The sequence below is a fragment of the Calliopsis andreniformis genome, chromosome 3 (genome assembly GCF_051401765.1).
Source record: "Calliopsis andreniformis isolate RMS-2024a chromosome 3, iyCalAndr_principal, whole genome shotgun sequence".
Lineage (NCBI taxonomy): Eukaryota > Metazoa > Arthropoda > Insecta > Hymenoptera > Andrenidae > Calliopsis > Calliopsis andreniformis.
Genome location: NC_135064.1, coordinates 10,003,387 through 10,025,422, shown reverse-complemented (window position 1 = coordinate 10,025,422; position 22,036 = coordinate 10,003,387). Strand labels below are relative to the sequence as shown.

The 22,036-nt window shown below is 34.3% G+C and overlaps 1 protein-coding gene across 1 annotated transcript in view; it reads left to right on the top strand.

Annotated features, from left to right (window-relative positions):
- Positions 1 to 6,972, top strand: part of Hgtx (HGTX homeodomain transcription factor) — a 38,453-nt gene extending 31,481 nt beyond the window's left edge. Inside the window, exon 4 of the mRNA XM_076374944.1 lies at positions 6,775 to 6,972. Within this exon, the coding sequence (XP_076231059.1) occupies positions 6,775 to 6,972 (198 nt within the window). The remainder of the gene's footprint in view (positions 1 to 6,774) is intronic.
- The last annotated feature ends 15,064 nt before the right edge of the window (positions 6,973 to 22,036 follow it).

The following is a 22,036-nucleotide window of genomic DNA, read 5'->3' as shown; positions in this document are numbered from 1 at the left end:
ATATACTACAGACGTCAAGAAATCGAGATATTGTGCATTCTCTGCATATCAAATCATTTTTTATGACACACTCATAGGAAACCTACTATGGTATTTTCAATGTAATATTGTTACTGCATTAACTGAGAATTAATACTTTGAGTCTCACATCGTCTACATGTGAATAATAGTCTTTATGTATCTAACATTGAATAATATTATATACTATGTCACTGTGAATGACATAAATGTTTATCATGAAAACTATGTAACTAAAGAAAGGAGGCACTATAAAATTATTATAAAATTAAAGTAGATTCAGTGTTATCTAGAATTAAGAATGCTTTTTATGTTGCACAGTATTTACTTCGTATACAGCGTGCTCGACATTTGGTATCTGAAATCTTAAGGGGTGATTCTACATGCTATAATAAAGCAAAAATAAAGAATGGCGAAATTGCGCCTGAGGCTTCGTTCTTAAGTTATTACTTGCAAAAGATACACTTAAAATACGTACGAAGTAGGTATGTCTGATTTGACTTATTCTACTAATTGATTCTACTGACTACGCTACGCCTGGCCAGACTAACGCCGGTAGTAGATTAATTCTCAAGTCAGACACATTTTACTCGAATTTGAAATGTTTTTGTCTCACTCTTACTTCTCACATCACTCTTAAAAATTTTTACATTTATTGTCGAACATCTTGTATACTCGCAATTCAATAAAAACGATAAACTTTTAGAGAGGATGTCATTTTTCAGAGATAAAATTAATTATCGATCAATTATTTTTATTCTATCAAAAGCGAAAATAGAATAAAATGGAAGAATAATTTTAACAATAAGAAATAAGAAGAATAATGATGAGTTCATAACAAACAGCTACTATTTCAGAGTATATTAGTTTCAGCTGTATTTTTTTGATCTAACATTATATGTTCTTGCCTCACAAATAAACGCTGGAATTACAATTTTACGATGAATAGCTTATTTCAATCTAAAGGATCTTTCCCGTGACGAGTTAACAAGTTACTATTAATTCGATGAATATAATAACTTCTAATGAATACCTCGGAGTATCAATATCAAAAACTTTGACCCTTAATTCAGTTTCATACGAAATGAAACATCCACTTTGATCACATTTCCCGTTTCCTTCCCCCCAAAATGATGGTTCGTCCAATCGGCGAAGAAGGATAGGCGCAATAATAAGAGCAGACAAGCAGTAAAGCGGAATGATAGGAATAGCAGGGTGAAGACAGGGAAAAAGCAGGAGTCGAGTACGGAGGATAGCATGAAAGCTATAAGGGAGATGTGACAGGGTGGAAAATCTGAATCGAAAGGGAAATCATGAAATGGGAGTAGCTCTTTACCTCCCAATCTCTGGGATAGTGTCTTCCATGCTCCTGATGTCTAGAACAACCTCTCCCAAGCTTCTAAGATGTAGAGTAGTCTCTGACATTTCTAAATATCCTTTCTAGGCTTCGGATAGAAAATTCATTCTTAACTAACATGATCTTAATGGTACAACTAAATATAGTGTGATCTGTGATTCTATTAGGACTGATTCTATTATGATTCTAATAGGACTGAAATTCTGTTATGAGAAGCTATTAATAATGGTATGCAGGGTATCCCATCTAACTTGGAAAACTTAAATACCTTACTTTTAAGTTTGACGATGATAAAACATTTCTTTTCTATTGGCAGATACAGATGAGATACTGAAGATACTTAAACTAAGTGGGGTAATCTGTATAAAAAATTCACAACTTTTCAGTCTATTAATCCCTGTAATGTAAGGTATCTATGAATATTTTTCGTTCTAAATATTACAAATTGAATTATTAAAAACGCTTGAATTTTTAACACCAAAGGTAAAATTTATTTTAATAAATAGACTAACAAATTTACTAAAATTTTTAACAGAGAGGAATTGTATACTTGCTTTATAACCCCTAATACCTAATATTATCATTCAGATCTGCAGTGTTTAATACAGGTGTTACGAAACTCCTAATGTGTAGGTACATCTCAAATTCCTAATGTCCAGCTACTTCAAGATTATACTATTTCAAATAGCCTCTTTCAAGCTACATGACTGTTTTTACGCTTAGAAGATTCCGAAATCTTCGAAGTTAAACACAAAAAAGTACTCCACTGTTTTTGAATACGAAAAAAGCAAACAAGCTTACTCTTGAACTTCTAATTCGAAAAATAGTTGTCCATAAATTATTAAAGCTAAGAGTAGTCACTTCTACTCTTCAGACAGGGGGATAGCTTCCTGTCCATGCGTAGAAACGAGTTACAAGCTCCTCTATTACTACTAAACCCTAATATAGCCTTTTATAAGATAATTCTAGAATCTAGGATAAGATGATCACTCTTATTCTTGAGACACTAGGGTACTCCTCTTTTTTGTATAAAAAAGAGTTACAGACCTTATCTTAAATTACTAATCTTTAAAATAATCATCGTCAAAGTATAGACCATTTAAACTAGTCATTAGAATGCAGATTTATATGTTCAAAAAATTATATAATGTATATAATGTTCAAACATATACAAAATATAAAATATTATAGCACTTGAAAAGCAAAGCAAATTATTATTTAGTTCCCATTTCTTTCACTGTGTTATTGGAAATATGAAACCTTCAAATATATTTCGTTTCTTCAACTCTAAATCTGTAAGACAGCCCCCTAAGTTCCTCAAGCCTAAAATGACCCTTTCCAAGCTCCTACTATCCAGAATAATCCCTTTCAACCACCCCGCAATTTTTTTCAACGCCACTTTACACAGTCAGCATTGCCAACTCTAAAAATGTTCGTTCGTCGAGTCTAGCGCGTGTTGATGCAAATTTTCCCTGTTTCGATTTGAGTATCAAGATGTGAGTCACGCCCTGTAATCTTTCGCATAGTAAATTATCTGCCAATATCAACGAGATCAGATACTGCCGCGGCATTATCTGTTACCAGAAGGGGGATGAAGAGAGGGAGACCATCGAGCGGCTGTCTACGTAGGGAAAGAAGGCAGGAGTGTGTTAGAGAGAGGCAGGGAGAGGGAGAGACCGAGTGAAGGAGAGAGAGAGAAAGAGAGATTGACACTCCACCCCCTCTGAAGCAAGGGCTTTGCGCAGTTATAAATGCGGTTTTGTATCTAGCTTTACAGGACAAAGTAATGGGCTTAGATAATCCTGATTTAATAAATCGAACAGTTGCGAGGTAACGCGACGGGGACCGCCCCCACGCTAGCGTTTATACAACGTGTGCGTGACTAATGCGTTCAAAAACAAGACGAATGACTAGCTGGGAAGATCTTCCTCTGCATTTACATTTCACCACTATATTTCTCCGCGAGAAAAATCCCGAGAATACCGATCCGAATCTCTCTGCGCGTATTACACGCTAAACGATATCTTCGTAGGATTTTCTACCAGTCAGCTGTGACCATTTTCGGGGATGTCCGCACGATTGATAGTACATTTTTTTGAATAAGATGTACAGTATTTTCCTGTCACGATCTCGTAACTCTTATTCTACTACGAGTATGAAGAAAATAGAAAACAAGTTATCTGGAACAAATTATGTAATGCGGTTTTTTTTTCTTATTGAAGATAAAGGTGAGAAAAATTGAGAAAATTGTTTTGAGACATAGTAAATTAACAATAAATAAATTTAAAGAGAATACTGTACTTCATGGATACGTAGAAATATGTAGAAGTATGTACATGTTTTTTGTGAGCAGTATGATGAGAATTAATTTCGAATTGTTTAATTGGCCGTTCTAATGTTAAACGTTCAATTTGAGGGCACGCAAAGCGTAGAGATTTTAATGGGTTATTATCGGTTACTTGCGTCACGCTTTGGCCCCATTACGGTCTATTAAATTAGAGGTAATTCCTGGTTAAACAGTGTAGCGCCATAACGTTATCCGAAAATCAATTCTTACAACGATGGGATCATTTTACTACGATTCCAGATGAATGGTTGCTTTTCAAGTATGCTGTATCACTAATCACTCATTAATTAATACGAAATTATATGGCTAAAAACTTCAATGTGTAGTTCAGATAATACATAATATCCAAAGAAATGTACAATAAAAAAGGTATTGAAGTACTTTAACTTTTAATGAATATTGCTATTACTAAGTTCTATTATTAAATTCCGCTAAGTGTACATTTACTGTAAATAAATATGCAAATAGAAAATATAGAATTACTACTTTCCCATAATGTTTCTATTTATTAGAGATGGATTTTGAAATGGCAGGCGCGTGTGTAGTGGGACTGAAGCGCAAACGCAGTTGATAACAGAATCCCCTAAAAAGCATGCGTATAAGCAATGGGCCTCAAACACGTGTTTAGCCAATAAATTGGAAGCCAATTTTCGAAATAACGGGGCTTGGTACTAAAAACTATATTTTATCAATTCAACACATTACTAATTCACAAGAAATTTTTTCCAATCTCTTTTTTATCAAAGAACGTAATATACTTCTAATTATCAATTCCAAACACCATATGTTTAACACTATGTCTAACGATGAAATATAAATGTTATTAGAGGCTTTCAATAGAATAAATGCATCGCTGTAACGATAAAATTATTTGACTACAGTTTCTATTGAATAATTCTCTCTAACAATTATCTCTAAATACTTTGCCATTAATCATCAATTACCTACTCATGTGCACTGTTTAGATCCATTTAATACTTTTTTAATAGGATCTCAACTGACATAAAAATTGATTTCTAGTAATAGTACTTAAAGTAAATATTTTTATATGAAAGCACAATCAACAGTATTTTATGCAACAAAAATTTGTTCCATAACACTTACATATAATAGTTATTTGTACAGTGCACAAGAGTTAACTCCGCTACAAAATTCCAAAACAACGACAACTCTAAATATAAACATACGCAGCTGAATCAAGTTTATCATCTACCATAACCGCCAACAAAAAGTTGATCCTAAACTAAAAGAAAAAGCTTAAATTAAAAAAGAAGGAACGAAAGAAAATAAAAACAGATGAGACCCGTTTAAACAAAAATCGACGTTTCAGATTGCCGAAGACCGTAACAGCGGGCAACAGTCAATCTCTCCAGATTGTCTGGCTTCCTTTCTCTCCGTTATCTTAATTCCTCGAGTGTTTTAATTTTCATCCGAACAGCTATTAACTTTTACGGCTGGCCGTTTACTTTTTAATTCGTTTACCGGCTCGCGCCGCTGGGACGGCCGCTTATATCTTTAATTTAAGCTCTCGACTTGGCGGCCATTGAACAAGCCTGCGGATTGGCGAGAAAAGAGGGGCGGCCAGAGGGGTTGGGGAGGGTGGAGTTTAGTGGGGTCACGCGGCGCCTGGCACGGATAGAGGGTGGTTTGTGGGTGCAATCGCTACGCTCAAGTCCCGCGCTCCCCTGACGCCCGTTACGTTAATTAAATACATTGTTGTGGGGACACGGGCTCCTGCCGCGTATCCCAAGCCTTTATAGATGTACGGGACCACCTTGAAGTCGCCTTCCTTTTTCCGTCAACATGCATATTTCGTTAATCCCAGAGCCTTTCTACACTCCACCATATCTCCATTTTGATTGGACTGAATAATAAGTCCTCCATACCTATTCGAGGGTGTACATAATTCCGAGTAGGTACGCAGTGTCTTGGATATACGTATATACCTAGTCTGTAATTGTTCCTCTTATATATTTCTAGCTTTTACTTTTCTGGAGGGTTTAAATATACTTCGCTTGTACCTACTACTTTCTCAGTTTATATGTATATACAGCATTTCCTTTGTACTAACGTATATCTAATCTAGTTTGTTGTACTATCCTTGCCATCTACTTTTATAAATACTACCTTTTCTCTTATTTGCTAGCTTCGCTTTGATATCTTTATTTTCTGTTTCTATTCGCTCTGCGTTCAACCTTTCCTTCCTGACTTACTAATTAAATCGCAGGGTTGAAGAACCTGTGAGAACCACATTTTGAGATATTTGATCACTAGTTCTGTTGTACATATCTAGACCTCTGGAACCTGAAGTCAGAATGTATTAAGTCCACGTTTTTGTATGACTTAATACGCTTTAACTCTAGGGTCCAGATATAATTTTGAGATTATTTGAAAATGGCTAAGTTTTGACTTAGGTACTATTGTTCTTCAACTTGCTGTCTTTTTCTAACTACTTGAATGCGTGCTTCTATAGGTACATAATGATCTAAGAGTCACTTACAGTGTTATTACATACAGTTTTCACTCTTCAAACTTTCGAGTATAACTCGTATTCTTTTAAAATAAGTTTCTCAACGGTTCTCAAGCATCTCAGTTAGCTTCAGTTAGAAGCTAACTGAAGAGGTCAAATGATAGTAATATATCTCAAAGTCTCAATAGCGAGAACTCTGATACCAAGCCACAGAAGTTTCGAACCTCCAAACATTATTTCATATCCCAAAGAATACAATAGTTTTTGAATACTGAAGTCTAATGAAGTTTAAGAAAATTCTATCTTTTTAACTTAAAAAGAAGTTATATCGTTCTACCCTAAAGTCACAGATATATTATAGTCATAAAACCATACAGCTGTTGCTATTACCGTTACTATTTCAACACTGTACTGATCTTTACAATGAATAACACAAATATCTCATAGATATGTAATACCGAATAAAGAAGAATCAATATCGTGAAAATAATCTATAAAACCTATTCTTAAAGAAATTTCGTAAATACTACTTGAGCAGTGTAACAGAAAAGTGTTCAGGAGAACGGTCGTTTTGTTTTTCAGGTGTGGTTCCAAAACAGGAGAACAAAATGGCGGAAAAAGCACGCAGCCGAAATGGCGACCGCGAAGAGACGACAAGAGGAAGTAGAGGGCGTCGTTGCTGAAGGTGAAGATGGGTGCAGCGACACAGAGGCTGATGGAAACAGCGAAACCGCTGCGAAAAGGCTCAGAAGGGAACTCGAGCAACAATATAGGCATTAAGAAGTGTAAAAATCGCAAATAATATAATGAAAGAGAAAGACATTTACTAAATAGGTAGACTTCTACGAAAAGTTGAAATGCGTGACGAAGGAGATTTTTCAAAATATGGAGGAAAGAGAAATTTCTTTTTCTTCAACTATCTTGACTGTTCCGCATCGTTACAGTGGGTGTTTGAACAAAAATCGGACGATCAATTTCATTTTGTATTTATTTTAAGTCACATTGCCATGTTTTATATGGTATGAGCAAACATTTTTTATTTAAGTGTTACCGAAAAGTTTTGCCGCATTTGAGAACCAAAATGGAAATAACTTGTTTGCTTTTGAAAACTTATACTTAAATAATTGAGTCGTTTAGTTCTATATAATTATTTATGAAGGTGTCAAGACCATTGTCCTCCAATTTGGAAAACAATGCCTGAAGAGTATACAATATTTATCGAGAATTAAACTGCAAATAAGCCACCAAGACTGACGAGTAAAACAGAGATTATTAGCCAGATTATTATTGATTTAACTGTCGATGTGAAAGCTCGAAACGTTGTGCTGTTAAAATATGGTAGCTTCCAAGTAGAATACCCGTTATATTGATTATATTTTTTTCTATGCAAAGATATTAGAATAAAAAAAATTAAATAACTGCAAATATTAAGGTGAAATTCTTAAAAAATGCTAATACATTTAAGATAAGACATAATAAGCTACCAAAAAAAAAGTTTAACCAGAATACTTCCAGTAAATCCAGTATTTCATTATGCCTTAAAAAAAGTTGAGAAAATTATATTTGTACATCTAGATAATAAATTTTAATAACACAACGACGAGACCAGTAGTTTCCAGGCTTATAGATTAATTTCTTCGTTTTTAAACAATTCTGAGATATGTTATTTTCCTTTTTTAAATAATTTTTCATAACAATTTTTAATAATAATAGGAACCTATTGTTATTTGTACATATTTGTACCGAGAATGTCTGTACATGTATAACGAAGAAACAATTGTACCATCTGTCTTGACGTACGTTTAAGCTTACCCACAAAATTACTGCGATTATAACACAAAACTCAAAAACGGTAACACATAAAGAAATTATTTGCAGGATCCTAGTATTGAACAAAAACTCAAAATGTTTGTAAATGCATCTACATTGCAAGTGTCTTTGAAGTAGTTTTAAGGCAAGAGAATAATTTCTTTGCTATAACAATAATTATACAGAAAATTACATAATTATTTCTGTTAGCTACTAATATTTACTACCAAGAATATTAGCAAATTCTGATTTTGTAAATCTAGTCATGTGTACATCAGACAATTAATTTATTCTAATGTTGATTTAATTATTTTAGATACTTATTTTTAAATAGACTAGTATATTTAACAAAAAAGGAAAGGAATAAATTTTTAGACGGAAGAAAAGCGTATCTTCAGAGTTTTCTGCGAAAAAATAAAAATACAGTGGCGGTGGAAATTAATATGGCTTAGAATGTACATTCTTTCGTGTTTCTTGAATGGCCAATTGATTTGATTCGGCTATAGTGTTACTGAAATATTTGTTTCTTGTTTCATTATTGCACTATTTTTAACATTAAATGAGATACTTAGCAAGAGGAATGCAATCAAAATTATTGCATATTGACACTGTATAAGATCAGAACTGTACATCTAGACAAGGTGTTCGATAACACGTGTCAGAAATTGTAAGGAGTAAGTAAGTAAACTCAAGAGTGATGAAACTTGCTGCAAAACCATTCACGTGAAATGTGTCTGACGAGTCAGGGTTTATTCTACTGCTAACGTGCATCAGCCAAGTCAAGCATAGCGGCGACAGTGACAGTAGAATCAATCAGTAGAATAAGTCAAGTCAGACATACTTCCAAAGTATTTTAAGTGTATATTATACAATTAATAACTCGGAAACAAACCTTCAAATGCAATTTCAGCATTCTTGATTTTTATTACATTGAAGCGTGTAAAATCACCCCTTAACATATTTTGCACTTGTTGTCAAACGCCCTATGTATTAAAATATTTAGAGTAACAAAGGAGCTTAACTGAAATAATGTCTAACCTGCATTCGTTCTTGACGTTGAACATTTTTTATATGATTTAAGCTTTCCAAATATTGCAACTTATTCCAAAGTCACCCCATATGTCTGACCAGACTCGTAAAGCATTGCTCACAGTTTGTTGCTTAACCAATCATTTAAAAAGTAACATAAATTAAAAGTACTTGCACGAAGAAAATTTATTTCACGCAACTCATAAAAAATGTACCCACTACAAAAATTCTACCTTGCCTTAAAATTCGCAAATTCGATGAAAGCTTTCCAGCGAATAAACCAATCCTGCAAGTAATTAATTACAATAAGCGAAGAAACACAGCACTCTTGTGTATAGTGAATATAAGCGGAATATCAGGCAGGCAATTACGAACACGAGTATTCGAACGAGTCGAATGAATAGCGAAGTGTAAAATAAACGAGAATGCAGGGAAAAAAATCATTAAACACGACGATGCCTCTTGCAACATGTCTATTTACGTCCCAGTGAATTATGCCAAACGGATAAGCGGATCGAAGTGGATTTTGTATATTCTGTAGATATGATAAACGTGAATGTGATATTTAACATATTTAGTAAGAGTCTGACATAGATATACGGGACGATTCCGAAATAAATTACCAGACTTTGGTAGTGCGTTCCGTTCATCTTATGAATCCTAAAATTAGGGGGAAAAACATTTTCTTTCCTTATTTGGTAACCTCAAAGGTACTTTAAATTGTCCTACATTACTTTTTAATTAAAAGGAAAGATAAGAACTCTTTTAAATTAAATTGTTCTAAAGTAAGGACAAATTCAAGTGGTTGCTTGAAGCCACTGAGTGCCTGTTTTCTCACTACACCGTCCAGTAGCCCCCACCATTATCCTATTGTCAATTGCTCTAAATCTCGAAAAAGAAACCGAACTTTTTTCTATTATTAACCCTTTCGTGGTCGAGTGTTTTTCTTTCAGCATTTGTTATTCTTATTTGTTTTGTTAATTAGGGTTTCAAAGTCATTCTAGGTACCATAACAAAAGAAATTAAGAGTAATACACAAATACACGTATCTGGACCTCAGAGACAGAGTGTATTAGGTCCACCTGTTTTCTGTGTGACTTAATACACTTTGGTTCTAAGGTTCAGATATGTTCTACCAGCCACGAAAGGGTCAAATTGAAAATACGGAACTATTCTGCCAAGGTTGGGCCACCTAGTTTGGAATCATCCGCCGAGTAGGTACTCCCTATTAAACTAAAAGCCGAAGAAGGGAAAATAGGAACGTAGATGTACCACGTACAAATATGTATAATCACACGAAGCGTGCGGTTAAAAGGCACTCGTAGACAGCCGACGAACGATCGGTCGTTGTATTCAGAAAGAATTTTAAACTCTTCTTCCATTTTTTCGCCCCCTCCCTACCCAATCCTCCCTCATCCTTTCTGTATAACAATCTGTGTCCTTGGGTTTAAATCAATATTTCTGAATGAATGCAAAACGGCTGACACGTGCGTTCGGTGTCGAATATTCTCGAAATGCCAGATATAGCCTAACTAATTTATTCGAAACGCATTCAACATTATTCTGTACAGTATTTAGGTAATATCGCTAAGCGAAAGGTAGAGACAATCTGTATAAAGTATTGTATAAATTATACATACGTGTTATCTATCGCTTGTGTATTATATCTCCAATTTAATAAATGGAACACGTATTATGGTAATTATAAAACCATGTTGTGTATTTTATTCTTTTGATTATTTGCATAACCCTCAAATTACTACTGCACCGATATGAGAGGAGACATATAACACACTTGAATGAAAAAATTGTATTACAGAAAAGATTAATAATTTAATAGCTACTTGCTTAATAAATACTGCAATGTAATACAAAAGATAGTTTGGAAGTACCTAGAAAATAACTTCAATTTAAACTATAAGAATGTTAAAATGAGATGTACATTGATGAGGACTGAATGCAAGTATATACACAATTGATAACAGGGTTCAGTATTGCCAGATGCCGGGACAAAATGTCTTCCAGTGACGTCACAGAGTAGAAGAATGAGAATACCACAGGCAACGCAGTCAAATATCGTTGTATCCCTACTCTTCTACTCTATGATATCATAGGAGGATATTTTATCCCGACATCTGGCAATACTGTTAATGCTCCTAACGCGTATGTTGCTATCTATAAGACCCCAAATTCACACATGCACAAGGAACTTCGACTGAATTTATCGAAGATTAAGTATAACAAAAAAGATGACCATGATTGGTTCTACGCGTTTTTCCCAAATCTGTAATTCGTCAAACCGGTATTTATGTTAAAAGATGAGATATTGTTTGGCCAAATAAACATATACAATTTTGACTCAATTTTGAAAGTAAAATTGTTTTGTATTTTGTTTCCTTAACCCTTAACTGATATGGTGGGATTACAGCATTTATACTACTGTCTGATAATCAATTTCAGAAAATTTTGTTTATGTTACACGAAACAAATATCAAATAAAATTATGTTATTTTTACGTACATATATACATAAATCTGAAGTGAATTTCATAATACTAAAAAATGAAATATTATAAAGCATTGAAAGATACACTTCAATATTAATCCTCTATCGCGTTAACAGACTGTGTATTCCTGCCTGGATTGAAACTGCGTAGGTAGATAAATTGAAGACGAAAATCACCAAGGCCATCAAGGCCATTGATAACGACATACAAGGGGTCCTAATGAACAGTATACCGTTGCAGGGATCGCATCAATCATGAAGAAAGACATTTGAATACCGTAGTTTTTAGCACATCGATCCTCAATAAAATCCGACATTATTGTTTGTTTAGTATACAAGCTTACATTAATATAATCATAACTAATTCAAACGTAACAAAAACGTACAAATCAGAAATATAAAACATTTTTATCTTACGAAATGTATTGCAATCGTACAGTGTAAAAAGTATTCGCAAACAAGACAAACAAATTAAAATTCTTAGTTCCTCTACCCTAATTTTTGTTAATAAAATCGCCTTCTTAAGATTATTCCATTTATCTCAGAAACAACTAATAAATACGAAATGGAGTGAAGAGAACTGAAGCGTTACTTGTAATCCAATAAAGTAGATATAGTAGAAATAATCTTTCCGAGTGTTGTACCGAAGAAATAAAGTAACTCGAACGTAAAGAATGTAAGAGAGTATGCGAGGACAAGAAAGGCGTCGATGGAAGGGATAAGCGGGAGGCATTTTCGTAACTGATATCGATTTCAAATATACGTACCGGTGATTAATGTTACGAGAGTTTTCGTGAGTCATAAAGTTAGCATTCGTAGGTAGAGAAAGAGTCCTTATGCTCGTTCAACACTCGCCACCCCCAATTCCGCGCCGCTGGGACGAAACGAAATCCCGAAGGCATTGGCACTGTAAATTTATCGCAGTGTTGAGCCGTTAATATTTGCCTTCGTCGGCTTTAAATCAATGAAAAATATTCTAATTGGAATATGAAAAAAGTTGGCGCAGTCAGCCGCCGTGACAGAGGGTGCCAATGCCGTTAAAAGGGAGAAAGGGAAGTGGCGCATTAAAGAATAGAATATAAATTGTCTTAACGAGAGCCAGGGCAAGAAAAATGGCAAAAACTTTTCGACCGTCGATGCTGGTTCCAGCGAACCCTGTATTGACCTATAGATTCTGCAACCTCGCCCCGCATCGAGTTCGCTAACTACAAAGCAAGTTTACTAATTTCCCAGAATCGGCTGAGAACGCGTGTGTCAACGCAACCCCCCGTAGCAGCCCCTGTCGCGTCCCATTAATTCGCACGATCCATTAACATCTCGTGAATGGAACGTCAAGGAACAGCACGAACATACGCGGAGCACTATACTGGTAATTACCTGGAATCAATTTATATCTACGAGACTGACAATTCGAGATGTTCCGTTGATTGAATCATGCTTTCGTATATTCTTTATATTCATCGTTTGAGCAAAGTAGACGTCGCAAATTTAACTTCGCGAGAGAGGATAATCGGAGGAAATATCGAGGTTTTAATCTATGTACAGGAACTGGCATTTTTAACAAAGATTCGAAATTAAATATTTTGAAGATTATAATCCTCTCTACCGTAACAAATTTCTTGAAATTCCGATAATCTAATGCAAAGATATAAAGCAAATTAAACGCCAATGTACAGACATACCTATGTTATCATACACACAGATAAACAAAATAGCCATACATACAAAATTTAGTTATTAGTTTTTCGATATTTTTCAACTCAGGAGGAAATTTAACTGATATCAACTCCTTCACCTCTGTTACATTGTAACTAAATTATGGATCTTTCTGCATTTTTTGAGAAATTCCAATGAGCAAAAAATACGAAATTCACATCATATGGAAATATGTAAAAATCATTGGAAGACAAGTACACTTATATTTAATATTTGAAGCGTGAAACAAGTCTTTAATTAGGTTACATTTCTTTAATTTTGTGTATGGAAATAAGAATTTCCATAATCACAATTTAAAACAGTCAGAAAAGTAATAAAAAAAAATAACTTATTTTATATATAGTTTGTATGGTAATTACTAACTGCAATTTATCAACATCTACACTCTTCATTACCCAATCCCTTCAACGCCCATTTCCGAATCTCAACTTCATCCTAAGCCAACCTCAAGTGACGAAAAGTATGTAGTCAGCGAGAAACGATCACTCGATATCGCCAAACGATGACAAGCAACGAGTCCGCTATCTACCAGCATTAGAGGATGACTCTCGAAACGCGAGGATTTTCAAGAATGCGGCACGCGTGAAGGTAAAACCACGCTATCTACCCTTCCCCGCTCCCCCGCAGGGCTGCACGGTTTCGAGATCGGCCGATCGCGATCCCGACTACCAATAATTTCTCTTCGGTAACCGGCTGACACGAAATCCCCGGTTTTACTTCAAATACCGCATTGATTAACTTATCTAATCTAATTTAAATGCGAACAGAGGGTGTGAGAAGGGGACGGAGCGGTTGTCTCGCTTCCGCGTTCAACCCCAGATTCCTGACCGATCGAGTAGACTGTTCAGGGGACGAGGGGAACGTTGCGGTGTGGCCGATTCGCTCGCAGAGAGACGAAGACTATAGGGAGCATTAAGCGCGATAGTAAAGGCGAGGAACGACGCGAGGAGAAAAATGGGGATTCGAGAGAATGCTAAGGGGTGTGGGTGGGCTCGGATCCGTGAACAGAGCGAGAAAGGAGCCACGCAGGAGTGATCCAGCGGGAAAAGGAGGGAAGACACTCGGCGGAGTGTGGCGAGGGGGAAGAGGGAGAGAGAGAAAGACGGTGGTCGCAAGAGATAATGAGAGAAGCGAGGGTGAAACAAAATGAAGCGATCTAGCATGGGCGGGCCGTAGGAGCAGTAATACGGACAGGGTTGTGCCGTGTCGAGGAAGCCGAGTTAGGGCATACAAACCGCTGTGTAACGTATCAAATCGAGTGCTGAATCCCGGATTAAATCGGCGAGAACGAAACAAGGGAAAGAGGGGTGAACGACACTCGCGGAGGCTGCGAGAAACCCGGGGAAGGAATCCACGTAGGTACAATTTTGACTAACGCTAACGCTCGTGAGAATGGGACGCGGTCCTTAACTGTTCCGTTTAATTCGATCCTCTGAGCGAGTAGTCCATAAAAGACAGCGTGTATAATTACGGTATAATTCTTTGGAGCTTTAATGTCCCCCGACTTGAAGATCTTCGAATGCAAATGCGAAGAGGAATTTTACTCAGAGTTAATATAGTACGTGATGACTAGAACATGCTGACCGTTTTACTGATCGTATACGATACATGGTACAAAATGTTTTATAGTTTAGATACGTACGTGTACCTAATATGAACGTGGTTATGGAACGACTATCAGAATGGAACAAAATTACTGTTTCAATGATATTTACTCTGAAATAATCTATAAAATTAAATGTATTTCTTCGGTCATATATCGGTAAGTAAAATATTATAAAGTTAAGTGAACATATTCGAGATCAGCGTATTTTGCTAAAACTGTTCTCAACGACCTGACAATCTTCTAAATAGTCTAACAAAGAACATCACTTCAGTGTCATCTGCTGATTTTGATGAAACTTGATATACGAGTAGTACATCAAAAAATATTAGACACACATTTTTTCCAGCTGCTGATATTCATGTTTAGGGGGTGAAAACCACCCCCAAAGTTGGGGTGGAAAATACATTTTTATAAATATCTCAAATTTCTCGTTTACGTCAATTTACTGCTTATAAAAGACCACACATTTTTGTATATGTACCATTTTTTAGTATCACAAATCGTAATTTAACATAATAGACTCTATATTATAATGTAACGTATAGTTAGTATAATAGATATATTTATCAGAATTCCAACAAGTATTCCAATAACGTCAATTGATCTTTGAACGCTGTACATACCATAATTGGTACACTAACAAGGAACCAGCTAAAAGTTTTACAAGTTTGTACGATGTGTTGTAAATACAGTAACCAAATTTTCTAAAATTTCTTTTCACAAATTGCTTGTAAAGAGATCGGAATAATTTCAGATAGCGATATTTCCCCCTAAGCAATACCTACAACGTATGATTGACAGTACAATAATAACGGCGATTACGACAATATTGAAGCAACGGCTGACTTTGTTACGAACATAACTAGGGGATTTTCCCCCTGCTCGTGGACACCCTAACCGCCCTTAACTCACTGCATCAGTTTCGCAAATTGAAGGACTCTGGCTTTATTTCCATTCCAACGATTGCCTCTTGCATTCAGCCAACCATATTCGAAATATATTTATTAGTAAAACGTAGTATTAAAAAATTGGTCTTTAATATTTAATTATCTACTCAGATTTAAGTAAGTAGCTAATTACTCGAAACTAAAAAATGATAATTTCACCTATAACTATTTTTTAACTTACAAACAATGTTTTCTATTAAATTTAACTTAATTGAAAAATAAAAGCAATTCAAAAAAGACAAATTAAAAATAAAACAGGAAAGAATTATTTGAGGTTTTCGACAATGCGGTAATTAAAGAAAATCTCGAAAATATAATTACTGTAGCCGGAGCGAAATCAAGTGATTATTGAAAGTTGTTTATTTGAAACCAATCATTTAGCTGTATCACCTCTGATACGATATAGAAGCAAAAATTATGCCTTCACAATAAAAAGAGTCATTATTTTGAACAATAATACAAATAATACCTACTATTATCAAAATTAACTTTATCCTATTAAAGCTTATTTAATTTCTATAGTTAATTTGAATTTATAAAATACAATATAAAATGGTCAAAATAATTATTCTTTTCTTATCAAATCGTAACATTTTTGTTATCATTCATCTTTCATACCTTCCCTTAACCACGATTATGAATAATTTAACATTCAATCTACATACTACATATACAACATAGCGCAATACACAAGGCGTCTTGTAAGGCAAACCTAGATAGTCATATCTACTGTCGAATTTAAATGGCAGCCAAGTAGATATGAGTGTAATGGAATGAACCAAATAATGTACGGTTTAATCGTAGCTAGGAAAACAGAAACATCGTAAGTATACATCCTCCCACCCGCCAACCCTCTAAACATCGTTTACTGTTCTTCCCTTCTCTATTTATCATCCGACTACTCATCTGCTGACTTGTTATTAAATTAATCCTTCGTTTAGTCAAATTGATGCATTGATATCATAGAGCAGTCATAACTCACTGGCACCCTTTCCGCCACGATTAGTACACACGCGGCCGTTTTCACGCGCGACCCCTGATTCAGCCGAAGGGGGGCCCCCTCTCGTTCGATCTCTCTCTACTTCACGATTCCCTATTTGCGCCGATGCAGACTCTACGCTATTTATTAACATCATTACTTATCATTTCAACCACTTGCGCATCACGATGACGTCATTGAGATAAATGCATTTTCTGTCGCTCGAACGCGACGAGCTTTACTCGATGGTTACACGATTTGAGCAATAACTAATGAGATCTATGTGCCTATTTCCGATGGAGGATGTGCTATAAGAGTTAGGATGGTATTCGTAATCGACAGTTCGGTCTAAGAATTTCTGTTGCTCGAAATATATTTTTGTTGTATTGTGATTCGTGAGACTTAGGAGGAATGAAACATTTGTGCAACTGTAATTATAAAAGTGGTCTAAGTAAAAGATTTAAGAAAGTTGAATTTAACACATAGGTATTTTGTAATGTAAATTGATGCAACATCCATTGAATGATAGATTCAACCTTTTCAGATTTTTAATTTACAATTACACTACTTTCATAATCACCAACACTATTGTTTCTACTCACTTTAGAACAAAAAAGCAGTGTTTACAATCGAATTAAGCCATTAGGGCCCAAAGTTGCACAAACGCAACATTTTATTCACTATTCTTTTTATAATGAATTTACATTACTGAACCCTGTTTCTTCATATTACTGTTACGGAAAGGACTCTCAAATATTAGCTTAATATTTTTTTCTTTACTATTTCTCCTTCCTAATCTAGATTCTACGACGTTTTGAAAATCAAAAAAGTTGAAGTATTTATAACACTAGAGTATAGCAGCTTTTTTGTAGATTGTAAATCATAGATTCAATGTATAATGTATACGTCTACTTTTTTCAATGCCTTTACATTTACGTAACTTTGGGCCTTACTGTATAATCCAAATACTTGTTATATTATACTTGTTATGTTATGTACGTATGTGCTGATAAATCACTTACTTGGAAGAGCATTGTATTAAATACGTCTGTATCTTCTTAGAGTTACAAAGGAAATATTGTAAATAATCTAGCAGCACGGATGCGACCAAAATTGTATGCCTGTGATCACTGAAATGCAAATAAAACACTAAATTAAATCATCACCTCAAAAATACTGTATACCTAAAAAAAAACATTTTATTTCCATTCAATTTTAAAAATGTAAGAAAATATTTCAATAATCGACAGTATCTTATGTTATAGATTACACAGTCCAATGTGAATTCTTAAAAACAGAATTGTTTACAGAAAAATCCATCAAAGGATCGTTTAAATTTATTTGACCTAACAACTTACTTCGCAGTTTCAACATAATAATTACTATGTACAACATACATATGATATTCGGGATAATAAGGACATAAGTCACATTGGATTTACATTAAGAGAATTGATTTCAAAGCTTTCCATTAAATCCTCATATTATGTAAAAATCTATTAAATTTATCCTATATGATACATTTTCATGTGTAAGTAGTTCCTGTGTACAGCTAATTTCTTGCTTATCCGCCATATTGAATCGTGTGAGGCTTAGGACGTTGTTGACTCACGATAACGGAAATACATACTTAAATTAGCCGACAAAGACTTTTGAACACAGTGTCGCTAATTTTAATTAGTTTTTAACAATTTTTGTTAAGCTATTGGGGATTATCTTGAAGCATGTTTCTATGTAGATATAAAATTTTTGTTAAAATGTGGATTATGTCCTAATTGCCCCGAACACTTCGTGCTTTAACACTCATCGTGATCCTTATTAAACCTATTTTACAAAATTTAGTAACATAGCCTTAAAAAGAATCTTATTCTTAAAAATAACCAAGCTACATAGTGTATGGCTTCTCTCAAGTCCTTCTACTTCCATATTCTTACTTTACAAATGCAAATACGAATAACTAATACAAATACTGTGTCGCACTTGATTTTAAAAAAATATACATCCAGGAAAAAGTAAAAGCAAATGTTTAATAACAAAAAACTTCCAAAGGTTTGTTATCGGAGAGCTTGACTCGATCAATCACGAAATGACAGCAAGCAAATACCGAAATCAGTGGACGCGCGTGTAATTAGTATACGGGATAGAGACGTTGATGGCCGCGGAAGTTTTATTTTTTGCCCGTTTCCTCCGGCGAGAGAGGGGGCGTGTTTTCAATTTGAATCGCGATTAATCTGACCGAATAATCTTACCGTATATTTCGTGAGCCAGTCCTCCGATATCCGTTTGAGGACATTTTTTAAAACTAAAACGTTCCACTTTATCGTGGCGGCGAGCAATTAATAATAACAGTGCAATCGGCCCGTATCTTTTATAACCTTTCGGAGTATAAATCGCGAAATTCTGGAATTATCAGGCGGCCAGGAATGAAAGGCTATTTCCGTCGCGCGGAATCACGGGCAATATTTTACGCGGGGATTGGGGTTGAACGCGGGACACATCGACGTTTGATATTTTTATGCAGTGGCGCCACCGCGGAGAGATTTACGAGGCAGATATGCGATCACAAAATGTCCGGCACTAAATCAAACATGTTGCATCGGAAAACATCAGAAATTATTATTGGGACTTTTATGGGATCGACGGGAGCGAAAGGAGCGGTACAATGTAACTCGACGCGCCGTTTCATTGCGAGTATCTTCCCGATGGATCTATCGCGGAATAAATCGTGATATATTAAGCCCCTTTGTAACATCGTGATGTTTATATCGCGAGAAAGAAAGTATTACGACCGCTCATTTGAATCAAGCGTTCCGTATATTACTGCCATCAATTTCAAAGTTAGATTGATACAGAATCTACGACGATAATGTAAATTGCTTCCTTGGCAATAATATTAATCAGCATTTTTAGAAGCATGTTTTAAGAACAGGAGATTATTTTCTAATTCTGAGACTACATTCATAGTGGAAATAAAAAATAAATTGATTGCAAAGAATATGTTTGATATATTCGTACTTAATACGTATATGAGCCACTTGTATGCCAAATCGATTAACTCTACAACAGAGTTGTATTTATACTGATTTTAAATATAAAAAGTTGAATATCGATCAACTATTTTGGTACTACAAATTTAAAGAAATCAAAAAATGGACTCAATCATTTTGCCCTGAACAGCTCATTTGTCTAAATACATTCTGATTGAATATAGTTATTTCCTACATTGTTGCGAAGGAATTAATGTTAAATAAAAATACACAATATTCGATTACAACTGAATAATAATCTATCACGAGTAATTAATCACTGTATATTCATCATAAATGATATTTTTAAAGCTAAAATATTTTTAAATGAATAAGGTTAAAAGAATTTAATTCGAATTGAACTAACTACGCCCTCTACTCATACATACGTACCTCTTTCACATATGAAAATTCTTACGTTTAATGTTAATCTACTTTCAGAAAATACACAAATTGACAGACACAAATGAAATCACACAATTTGACTAAACGTTGTTAAAAAATAAGGTTATTAATAGTTAATAGTTACAAATACTTAATCCTAAAACAGAGTGCGCTATAGTACAGTTGAGATCAATTTTGCCCTTGTCGGTAAAACAGTTTTAATCAGATCCCACAAGATAATGTTTTTTCACAGAATATTTATCTATATTGTGAATGTCAAATTTTACAAAAGATCAATTGGGAAACAAGTGAATATTCAATTTTTTTGTAATAAACATAAGAAAGACCTTTGAATTATTAAAAAATTGTAACTATAAAAGTTTTTGAAATAAGCCCTTTATATTCTCTTTGAAGTAAGATCTTGTGAAACAAAATTGATTTCAATAATGTACTAAATATACGTGTATTTAATTCTTAGATAAGATAAAAAAGTTAATAATTCTTATATAAATTACTAAGATAAAAAACAAAATCTTTAGAAAGTAAACATTTTGTTTCTTTCAATATTTTCCACGTTTCACATTCAAAAGTTTTTACAAAAACTCACCAAATTATTCCTAGAAGTCAGATATACACATCTTCGTCCATCTTGAAAATCAATTTTCTCAAAAACTTTTAGTTTCAAATCCTAACACCCTTATTTAATTAAAACAATTTCTTCCCATGGAATATCACCGCTTAGTTATACCGCACTTTGTGAGACATCTTGTATATTTGCATAAATGAAACATATATGAAAAATGCAGGAAAATTATTCGACATTGAATGCGTTAATTAATTATCACAGCTTATTCTTAAATAGATATTTTGCATAAATAATATATTTACCATGTGATATGTGAATAACAAAAATATATTATGATAAATTCTTAGTATCTGATCACCAATCTTCTCAATGAAGCGAAATCTGCTATATTAGAGAGCCGTTTTAATACTACTAATGAAGGAACACAAGTTTTCCTTCCCTCGACACCCCTCTTCCTCTCCCAACTCGCGGGTCCTTTCATACTTTATCCTTAGAAGAAATAAAGGCGGGCTCGTAACAACGGGATGATTAATAACCGGCTGACAGTTTGTGAAACGGGCAGCCAATAAACGGGATAAAAATACTGGTGAAAAATAGCGCACTCATTAGGGGTACAGTGACATCTGCGACTGCTTGCGTCGAAAGTCTTCGAGGAGTATGGAAAAGGTGACCTCTGGACGAGGGAGGAACAAAGAAGACAGGTTTATTAAAGTAATGGCGGATCATTTTAATATTCGAATGACAGCAGGCTCTGGATTCGCTATCATGTGGCACCCAATAACTTTTCACCAGAAATTATCTATAATTCTTCGTAATTTTTATCAACTGACTGTTAATTTTACGCGATCAAAAACAAATGTCAAATAATTTTTTCTGATTAATAATAAAAGTAGAAAAAAGCTCAGCAATCAACTACTATTCATAATATAAAATATGTATAATAAATATTCCACTAAATAAAGCAACAACATTGAAGATGATGTTCAGTAATTATAATAATAAACTAATGAAAAATAAATACTTATACAATTGTACGTTTGCTTTAGTTCTCCTATTGTAAAAGTATTTGTGTAGTGAACCCTTTAATGCTTAGGTAATTTGTAATATTAAAACATAATTTAGTTGTATAAAATATAAAATTATAATTTTACCATCACGACTTTTGAATGTTTGAATAAAAAAAGAATACACTTATAGAGGGCGTGATCTAGATATACCATAGTGAAATTGTTTCAAAAGTACACAATGTATCCGGTT